The 11,199-nt window shown below is 39.6% G+C and overlaps 1 protein-coding gene across 1 annotated transcript; it reads right to left on the bottom strand.

The window, feature by feature from the left end:
* Nucleotides 1-441: 441 nt before the first annotated feature.
* Nucleotides 442-10,238, bottom strand: EXOC1L (exocyst complex component 1 like). The gene is made up of 3 exons (XM_044295193.1): nucleotides 10,118-10,238; nucleotides 2,991-3,121; nucleotides 442-705 (listed from the first exon to the last, which is right to left on the bottom strand). Exons 1-3 carry the CDS (start codon nucleotides 10,236-10,238, stop codon nucleotides 442-444), a joined length of 516 nt encoding a protein of 171 aa, XP_044151128.1.
* Nucleotides 10,239-11,199: the final 961 nt, after the last annotated feature.

Genomic DNA, 11,199 nt, shown 5'->3' with positions numbered 1-11,199 from the left:
AGGGAAAGGACCCAGGTTCACAGACTCAACCCAGTGGCATGTCCTGTATGTGACTCTCATCTTTTCTAGCTGAACTATAACCTGTACCAGTTGCAGTGATTGACCAGTAGACTTTAGCAATACATGTGTGTTGAAGTATTTCTCAGTGACTGGATTTGATGTTTTCCTCTATTATCGTAGTTTGTAATGACTTCTCTTTATTCATTCTTACACTTGTCATTTATGTAACATTTACTATTGCTTTTAGCTCATCCCCACAATATATTCACACCTAAAAAAGTTCAGTAACAATCTGGATGACATAGATCATGTCCTCTACAGCCTGGACCGTGCATGCTCTAACACTAGGACAGTTAATCTAGACAGACCTATCGACAAAATTCACATGTGTCTTTTAGTAGATCACTGAGCAGGTCACCTCATTGTTCCTAATCAGGTCACCTACGGCATAGGACATAAAGATAAGCACAGAAGATTAGATGCATAAAAACATATTCTCATAAGTACTAAACAATCCCCGTTGTTTGAAGACCACATGAAACCCTCTTCTATGTAGGAGGAATCAAAATTTAACACCTTGATGTCCCTCTTTGTGTGGAGAGTGTTCAATTTAATTAAACTTCGGGCAAAGGCGTACTTGGAGGCACAACTGTAGGCTTCCACATTACACAGTTCTTCAAACATCATGTCGAAATATGGGTTATCCTACAGAATACAAAGAAGAGTCACATGAAGCACAGAACATAGGGAGCAGGGAGTAGTTGTCAATGAAATGCATGAATAACCTCCTGGGCAGCTTAAGATTGTTTTTTGCCCCAAAATGTTTGATTGTGTTACTTTGTGAAGCATATTATTTCCAGTTATATTTACTTATGTGTTAAATAATGTTATGTTTAAGGAGATTTTATGCAATCACTTATCTTCTATGTTCTTCTATTTGTAAAGTATCTTTGTGTAATATGTTGATAGTGAAAATAATTCCATATTGCAGAGATGACCTCCATATCCAATAATAATAATTGAAATTGAGATAAGAATTGGTCACTTTAGCTATAACATTTTTACCAAACAACAATTTCAGTGTGTATGGTAGACCTAAAAGAGGTTTTTTTTGTTGTTGTTTTTTTTTGTAACAGATGGTACATGAATAATGATGGTTTCATCTTCTCTTCCAAGACTCCTAGCACTGTACTAACAAGTGGGTGCAGGGGTTACTCAATGAATGTGTAGCTATCATGTGCTCAGTATTGCAGATTTTTCAACCTTGAGTACTGGGACGGTGAGACCACCTAGGTCAACAATGACGGTGTCTGAAAAACCTACTACTAGTTATTAAGACTCAACCAACCTCATAAGTTTTACAGAAGATGGATAAAACGTACTGCTCAAAACCTAATGCCAGACATTCATAGTACATAAATGTTGACACAACCTGTTTAATTGGGATCAACTGCTTGTCTAGTGTGTATGGAGACCCCCGACTCTTAGGGTCCATTCACACATCCGCAACTGTTTTGCGGACCGCACATGGCCCGGACCTGTGATAGAAATGCCTATTCTTGTCCGTGGCTGTGGACAAGAATAGGACACGCTCTATCTTTTTTGCGGGGTTCCGTGTGAATGGACCCTTAGGCCTCATGCACACTGCCGTGTTTCACGGCCGTATGCGGGCCGTGGAACCGCGGCCTGGATCCCTCCTGAGAGCAGGAGCGCACGGCGTCACTGGTTGCTATGACGCTGTGCGCTCCCTGCTGCCGCCGCAATACAGTGATACACTGGTATGATCTATACCAGTGTATTACTGTACTGTGCCGGCAGCAGGGAGCGCACGGCGTCATAGCAACCAGTGACGCCGTGCGCTCCTGCTCTCAGGAGGGATCCAGGCCGCGGTTCCACGGCCCGCATACGGCCGTGAAACACGGCAGTGTGCATGAGGCCCTTACTCTGTGGCAGATGTCTGGGATAAAAGGATAAGGGATATTATATTTCAACACACTTTAAGAGGTTGTGCAGGCCATTTATATAGATGACTTATCGTCGGGTCATCAATATCTGATTGGCAGGGGGTCTGACGCCCAGCACCCCTGCCGATCAGCTGTTAGAAGAGGCAGCTGCATAGTGTAATTACAAGTTCTTGCTCCATTCAAGTGAATGGAGCGAGTGCTTGTAATTACGGTAAACTGCACCGCCGAAGCGACAGGTAGTGTAATGAACAGGAAGCAGCAATCGCATGGAGAGCCGCTTCCTCTTCAAACAGCTGAGCTGTGGGACCCCTGCCGATCTGATATTGATAAACGATAGTTCATCAATATATATGGCCTGCGCAACCCCTTTAATCCTTTGTTACTGCAAGAGATGAGGTGTCTGGCAATGGCTTAATCTCCTCCTACACATTTGTTGTGTGTATGAGAGAAATATATGTATTTGTAGCACAAAGGAGAACATGTGGTCACAGTTCTACTTATTTGTGTGAATATATAAAGTAAGATTTTCCTTTCTATCAACTTTTATTACAGGTTAAATGAAGGAAAAAATAAATAATGTGTTCACAATGTGATCTTTAATAGTAAGTATGTTAAGTATGATAAAAAAAAAAAACGAATTTACTGTAATGGTTTTTGCCCCATTATTTTTTTTTTTAAACATTAACATTGCAGAACATTTTTATGTTTAACGGTTAAAGCAAAGCTGGACAGTCAAAGTTCAATTTTTCAGCCATAGCCTTTACTATAGAAATAATTCTACAAATCTCTATTGGGCACAGAAAATCATATCCTTATAACAAGGTGCCATGTCCACAGTACCGCCACTGCTGCCCTGGTGGCCTCCCTATCTGGAGAACAGATAATTTGCATATATTTTCCCAGGCAGCATTGCCTGTAAGACTCTCTACACCATCTGTCTCTCCATATGGAGAACCAGTATGGTATGTGCTATGGTAAATCTACTGATAATATTTTTCTGATAAAAAGTTTTTCTTAAAAACTTACAGTGTCTGGTTCCTTCCCATCAATGAACTTGAGATCTTTTAGGAGCCACGTCTCAGCCACTTCATATTTTTCATCTAAACAGGCTCTGTAGTGTTTCACCAAGGATATGTGAACTTCTTCTTGCTTAGCCACTGGAAGACATAATTACAGTGTCTCTTGAAATGATATGTACATGAATCATCTGCCTGAAATATTCAAAGACTGTAATGTTCCTCCTGGGACTCTTTAAAGTGGCAGGGAAAAAAAAGGATTTGATTTATATTTAGATGTCGTTTATCTATAATTGATCTTTTTCAGACGTCAAATTAGTAAGAAAATCGACAAGGACAGCAGCTAACTTTCATCATTTTAGATCTGAATTATCTGAATGAATTCAATTCATATCTGATTTTATATCTGTATTTTTACCTTTAAGTGTCACTACTTTTTCCTTATAGGTTTCAACTGTATATAAACGCAGGGTCCAGAGTATGTATGGGGGAATGGTGATTTTAATAACAATTTAGAGCTTTTCATGCATTGAAAAGGCATACTGTAGTTACAAAGGTTCTTACATAATCATCTTGAGAGATAAGCAAACTAGACCCAGGAACTTACAGGCTTGTATGCCTACTAGTGTGACTATGGTGTGTCTATGCAAAATTTGATTTAATAAATCAGCATTTCTTACTATCATGGGTTGGCAATGTCATATCTAGAGGCGGGCAATGCCATTAATGCAGCATAGTTGAATATTGCTAAATGATTTAATACTGTTCCTCTTACCACTAGACCTGGGTACTAGGGCTTTGCCCAGATCCAGTCACCTGTGTCACAAACCTCATGGCCAGGTACTATCTGCTGGTACAGTACTTGTAAAGGCAGTACTACACTGACCGATTGTCCACCATATCAACAATGATCTGGCTGTGTAATACGATTATCATCAGGCGATCCAGATTTTTAAGCAGGCTTAAAAATCATTGTTTGCTGGCGGCAGATTGTGCTGTGTAATCAAGATTTGATGGCAGCAAACAACTAGTCAGTATGGGGACGAGCGATGACATAACGATCGCTCCTTCCCATACCGTGGAGGAGATTGTTGCATGTAATAGCAGCCATCTCCTCTGCTGAATTGCCAAGAAGGAATGCTTCCCTTCCAACAATTGGTTAATGTAATACTGGCCTAATGCAAAACGGCAAATTTGGTTGTGTATAGAAGGGAGCTGAATGACTTATCCGATATCGATAGTCACCATTTACATACAGCTCATAAAGTCTCATGGCGTTCAGTACCATTTCCATTCTAATGAAACTCAAAATGTATCTCTCTGGCGCAGGTGTTACCTCTTTACTAGAATCAGAATTCCAGCATGTCTACCAGCTATATCCTCCTCTCATTACCTAAAACTCAACATAAAGAAGACAGACTTCATCCTCTTTCCTTTATTGTTGAATCTCTTTTTATTGCAAAGAAGGACAAAGCAGGTGAACAAAGCATTGTAGACAATGTAAACAGTAAATGCCCCCTAAATACAAGTAGAGGATTCAGAGATTAGACAAATATATGTTACAGCGTTATGCTCCAATCAAAGTACAATTTGAGACTAAGTAAACCATAAATACCTCCCAAGATAGCAGGGATTGTGGGACTGAGGTCCCTTACGTAATAGTGGACGGCCAAATAAGGTGAACCCTGACTTGGGAACATAGTAACACTTTAACTGAAGAAAGTGAGCCATCTCGAGTACCAGATAGTGCAATCACTTATAACGGCATAGTAATAAAAGGGAACATAGAATGTTGGTTGTAAAGCCAAGTATGTTGAAAGTAAATGTAGCAAGCACTCATATCGAGAACCCTAATTACATAATAGTAGTAAGGTGAATATAGTGCTTCGAAAATCGTGGCTCATGGTGAGAAACACGAAAAGGTCAACCCACATAGACAGGGAAACAGACAAAAGACCAGGGAAGGTAAGAGGGAGAAAGGGAGGGCAGGAAAGAGGGGGGACAACTGAAATACACGCTTTCCATAAGAGAATGCCAATAGACTGCTATGGAGTTAGGTTGTACATCCATGTGCGTCCAATTTTACATGGAAGCAAAAATAAATTGTGAATCAGTGCAAAACAATATGTACCTATGGAAGTGCTCAATACAAGGCCTTGCTGCATGTATGGACCCTTGCTATGATATCAAAGAATATTAACGTAAAATATACATATGTTTTGTAATTGTATAGGGGGACAAGAGCCTATTATTCATTTCCAACATCTAATGCTGGCTACTAGAATTTTGTTTCCAAATATCTTCTCAACAGATTAATGGATTCTGAACGTGATCAACTTTAGCCATGCTTCTCAGTAGACAGGGTCATTTTAAGTTACATTTTTTTCTCCACTTTCATCTTGCACGGTCAAACCTAAATTTTCTCCCTGAAGATCGACCCTTATTTAGGTAGTTACAGTAGCTTAGATGTTGAGCACAGATCAATACATCCTTGAACAAAAACAGCCTCTCCATACTGTATATACAGATCTCATATTACTGCCTGTAACTTCTGTCCTTACAAGTTTCTACCTACTTACTGTAGGTATTATAAACACAGTAAAGCAATAAAAAATTGGACATCCCTCCTAGGTGATATATCCCTGTAATATGAGTCAAATTGTGGTATAAGACAAGGGGCAAGAATGTTAAAAAAAACAGCTTTAGGCCTCATGCACACAAACGTTTCATTCCGTGTCCGTTGTTCCGTTTTTCGTGATTTTCTGTGGACCCATTGACTTTCAATGGGTCCGTTGAAAACTCGGCTAATGCACTGTTTGTCATCCGCGTCCGTGATCCGTGGTTCCAGTCCGTCAAAAAAATATAACCTGTCCTATTTTTTTTATTTACGGAAAACGGTTCGCGGACCCATTCAAGTCAATGGGTCCGTGAAAAAACGCTGAGGCACACAAGATTGTCATCCGCGTCCACTCGTCTGTGTCCGTTTTTTTCCTATCATTTGCATGGCAAACTTGACTTAGACTTTTTTTTACTTTCTTTCATGTCTGGTGATCTTCCAAAAATAAAGGAAGACACATGGAAACAAAAACAGAAACGGATCACGGAACAACGGAACCTCATTTTGCGGAACGGAACACAATGGTTGTGTGCATGAGGCCTTACATTGTAGAAAATAACTTTACTCAGTCCTTAACTCACAAGAGGCGTAAAACGTAATAGGCATAACACTTGTAGGTTACTTACTGAAACACTCTACTTGCAGTGACAGTTTAATCTCACCACTTTTGGCAGTGGTGCAGCGCCCACAGCCTTGGGTGTGCCGAGGAGGCCCCTCAGGGGTAGTATTCATACTGAGCTGGCTGGCAGAGTTGCCTCAATTTACTTAATTATAGTAGCACAGCTCCCAGACCAGTCACATCATTAACAGTCTTTTTGTAAATGACTATGTCAATTGTGTGACTTTGGTTGGCCCTAGGATGGTGGCTATCAGTTGTCCCTGAGTTCTAGCTGTAATGCAGAAGTTATCTGTTACCCATCTATATACATCTGTAGGCTCCAGCTCTCCCACTTTAGGTGATCCTCACAGCCTACTTTAGGCCTGTGGCACGTCCTATGGCTTGAAAGTTATATGTACTTGTTACCACCTACAATCTCCATTGCTGGCACTTCTGTCTCTTTGGCTATTTTCTGCATTGGCTGCAGAGCACCTCGCTCGAACCTTTTCTCGTCCATGCTTCCACTCAGTACCTTGCTGTCAGCAGCTTTCTCACTAATGGCTCACAACACCTTGTTGGAAATGTCATTCCCATTCAATGCTGCTTTTCTATATACATATCCCCTCAGCCAGGGGCGTAACTACCATAGCGGCAGACCATGCGACTGCTATGGGTCCCAGGGCAAGAGGGAGGATTATCTCTTCTTCCACTGGAGATGAAAACTTGGTCAGGACTCTACCCTCTAAAGGAACAACATTTAGCAAATAAGGCAGTGGAAAAATGGCCCGAGGGTCATTGAAAAGGGTTTAGGCTACTTTCACACTCGCGTTTGGTGTGGAACCATCATGGATCTGCACAGACAGATCCGTTCAGATAATACAATCGCATGCATCTGTTCAGAACAGATCCGTTTGTATTATCTTTAACATAGCCAAAACGGATCCGTCTTGAATACTATTAAAAGTCAATAGAGGACGGATCCGTTTTCTATTGTGTCCCCATTGACTTACATTGTGTGTCAGAACGGATCCGTTTGGCTCAGTCTCGTCAGACGGACACCAAAACGCTGCAAGCAGCGTTTTGGTGTCCGTCTCCAAAGCGGAACAGAGGCAAACTAATGCATTCTGAGCGGATCCTTTTCCATTCAGAATGCATTAGGGAAAAACTGATCCGTTTTGGACCGCTTGGGAGAGCCCTGAATGGATCTCACAAACGGAAAGCCAAAACGCGAGTGTGAAATTAGCCTTAGGCAGAAACCCTGCTGTCCTGTGTGGGGGGCCTGGTTTGAGCCTTGCTATGGGGCCCTTACTTCTCTTTGTACGCCACTGTCCTCAGCTGTGTCACTTCAGGGACAGGACACAACAAACATAACAAAGGGATGACTGCCCAGCCACTCATGCACCAAAACCCTCTGCCTTTATCTCTTTCTGGGGTCCCACAAAAGGGAACACCATAGCACAGCATACCAGCATCCATACATTCCCAGTGCCACTACAAGTTTCCCAAGTGGAGATGACCTTAAAGGCTATGGACACCTTTTGGAGGCAATTTTTGTTTATTATTGCATTTTACTCATTTTTGGCTTTATTAAAAAAATATTGAGCAGTTCTGTCACAAAGGATTAACTGTTTTTCTAACTGTGTGACTGGTACATTCACTTGGTGCTGGTCATCTAATATCCCTTATCTCTAGTTTAATAAGAGGTCATAAGCACGTATTTAAGCCACATTTTTATCAGTAAGGTAAGAGCTATAATGAGTGTTTATAATGTCAGAGAGCGGAGATAAGGAGCCCGTCAGCTCCTGGTCTGAAGGAAAAGACATAAAATCCACAGGCAGCTTGTATAGCATCTCAGCTCTATACAGAAAAAAGGATTCCATGTTTTTAATAAAGACCAAATAAAAAAATGATTTTTAGCTCAAAATAAGTACAATGCAATAATAAAAAAAAATGGTCTCCAAAGGTGTAAATAGCCTTTTAAGTGGAACAAGCCTCCTACAAAATTGACCCACAACTTCCCACCGCCATTTTGTCACCATGAAACCAGGAAGCCAACTCAAACTAAATTGCCCTAGTCTTATTTCTACCCAGGAGAGTCATCGCCTGCCGCATAAGCAAAGAGAAGTAATACACGGTCTTCAATGTACAAAGAGTCATATTATATATATATATATTCAACATATCATATATGGCAGTATTAGTATTAGTAACTTATAAAATGGAGCATTATATGTACGGTATATAAAAATTGAGGAAACTTTTTGGAAAACAGGTAACATCAGTGTTTGCTTTGGCAGTAAATGAGCCTGAGAGAAATGGCAGCCTCCCTGTAGTAAAGATATTCATGCAGACACAAGCAGGTGTTTTGGAAATTGAAATAAAATTCTTTCCATGCTTATTAAATATTAATTTTGAATGCTATACAGGTAATTAGTTCTGATAGAACGAGCACTGATTTATCACTGGGAGTCTACATTGACAAATGAATTAGTACTGTACAACAATTTTAACTCTAAAAATCTGCTGATTGCAGATGTAAAGGGCATGATCCCTAAATACCTTTTAAGCTGGCCTTTGCACAAAGCTTTAACCCGTTCCTTGCAAGTTGAAAATTATAATTTTTTTTTTTGCAACACGTCAGTGTTTTTGTTAGTGATTTCCATCAGTGATTGTGAGCCAAAACCAGGAGTGGAGACTACACAGAGATGAGGTATTATGGAAGGATTTGCTCCTGTTCTGTGTTTAGAGCCGCACCTGGTTTGGGCTCACAATCACTGATGGAAATCACAGATTGAACACTGTGTGAATGAGGCCTAATGCTGTTATATATTTAAACATGACGTCTCTTTTAGTGTTCTAAAACTATAGGAATAAAACAGATTATTTCTTAATTTATTGAATCAATATGTGTATAATGAGATGACCAAATTCTATCATCGCTTGTAGTCATAAGCAAGAATTTCATTTGTTGTAGAAAAAGCAATGGAGTCAACAGCAAAAACGTGTCTTCTCCAGCAATAAGCATTGTTAGAATAACACAAAATTGGATATTAGCTTCATCTTCAGCTTCCATAGTGGAGCCATGCAGTAGAGTAGGTAAAAGAGGAAGTCACTTTTGGCTCATTTCGGCTTGAGTGTTTCCAAAAGTATTATTTATAGCTGAAGTCGGCACCTCTCCATTATCACAACTTCCTGGATACATCAATCAGTGGTTCAGACTGTGAACTGAAACATTGGGATGACGCCATGTTTATAAATGGATATCTAGAGAAGTGGGTAGACATGGACTCCATTTTTGGGGTTGTATTAAATCATGTATGCTGTCCCTATGTTACTTGTCTGTGGTCCATAATTGTCCAGTTTTTGTATATTGATAGAATTCCATATTGCTATTAACAAATGATTCTATATGTGTGTATGTATATATATATATATATATATATATATATATATTTATAATACAGTATATAACATGTATAGTATTTATGCCAAAGGGTGGAAAGCTTTTTGGGCTTCAGCCAAAAAGTGTTGCGTTCCTCTACATATAGTGTGCCGATCAGCATTATGTGGCACAGTAGCATGGTCAATAATACTCTTTTGTGTCACTAGGAGACAAAATATACGTTCAGATAAACATAACCTTAAAAATATATATATAAATGCATCATATGAAATTCGAGGAAAATAAAATGTCTATATTGTGTCAGTTTCCTATGACTTTTTGAATATAGTAGCACACTTATACTGTAAAATTGCTAATGAAATAGCACTAATAATGTATAAAGCAACTAACTTTTCAATATAATATTCACTTTTCTGCCTGTAAAGAACTGTAGATTTGAGAGAAGTCATTGATACATAATAACATTGCATAGCCTAATGTGATAATACATATTGCTGGTGAAAGTGAAGCATACATTACCTGAGGCACAGAGATAAAACCTCTCCTTGCTTTTAGACTTTGTCTCGATGAACTCATGCAAAGTGTGTCCTTGAGGTTTGAAAAGTTTTTTCTCCATGTCTTCCTTTAAGAGTGATGACATGTCCAGTTGTTGATTCTCTTATGTAAATGAAAATCATCCACAAGAGTGATCTTCTGCTTGTCCTCCTGTGTAGGCCTTTCGGTACCATAGAAGTGTGGCACCTTAACAGCCTCCAAGTGTCTTAAGAAGACCGATTTCATGGAAGTCTTTGCAGCAGATATCCTCTACGTTCAAGTTCTGTGATCTCTTGCATCCAGCGGGCTTGTATGAGAAGTCATATTTTGATGTACATAGAGACGTTGCGTTAACGTTCTTGTCATTTGTAGAGATTTTGAAACTCCAAAATAACAGAAAAAAAAAGCTGTTTAGATTCCATTAAAATAATCTGTTAACAGCTGTCTTGATGTATTGATTCAGCTCCTCTTCCATTAAGACTATTATTACAAGTAGCAAATGAAGGCAGGGCCGTTCTTTTATACTGCTGAACACTTAACGCTTCCCACAAGTCTATACCCATGACGTTGCTTTAGAAAAAGGAGCCAGACAATTCCCAGTCCAAAACCGCTTTTTAAAACCATTCAGCATCGCCTGCATTATCTCGGAGAGCATCACTTCATGTAAAGAGCTGTATTCATTTATATTGGGGCCTGCCCTTTACAGGGGCCAGGAGTAATTTATTAAAAAACACTTTGTACCTGAAATCAATTTTCATTAATAGTGAGCAGATCAGTGCAGTACTTCTCTATAAGTTCCCTTATATCCGCTACGTAACGCTCATTTATGGCCTTCCTTTCTTGTGGGCATCTCATACTGAACAATGACAATGTAAAGTCCTTCTCCATAAATTGGCTTTAAAGGGCTTCTGTCACCCCTCAAAACTCATTTTTCATTTTTGGGCATATTAAAATCCTATATAGGGCTCTTACCTTGTTCTGTGGCTTGGTTTCACTAAAAATCGATCTTTTAAAATATGCAAATTCCACAATCATACCACGGCACTCCGGTAGATTTAACTGTTTAT

The sequence above is a fragment of the Bufo gargarizans genome, chromosome 1 (genome assembly GCF_014858855.1).
Source record: "Bufo gargarizans isolate SCDJY-AF-19 chromosome 1, ASM1485885v1, whole genome shotgun sequence".
Lineage (NCBI taxonomy): Eukaryota > Metazoa > Chordata > Amphibia > Anura > Bufonidae > Bufo > Bufo gargarizans.
This window is presented reverse-complemented; position numbering and strand designations above follow the sequence as displayed.

Coding starts and splice junctions, on each gene's coding strand:
- EXOC1L (XM_044295193.1), bottom strand. CDS start 10,238: ATGTCATCACTCTTAAAGGAAGACATGGAGAAAAAACTTTTCAAACCT. Junction 3,122..10,117: donor GTTTTATCTCTGTGCCTCAG/GTAATGTATGCT, acceptor TATGTCTTCCAG/TGGCTAAGCAAGAAGAAGTT. Junction 706..2,990: donor ATGGGAAGGAACCAGACACT/GTAAGTTTTTAA, acceptor TGTATTCTGTAG/GATAACCCATATTTCGACAT.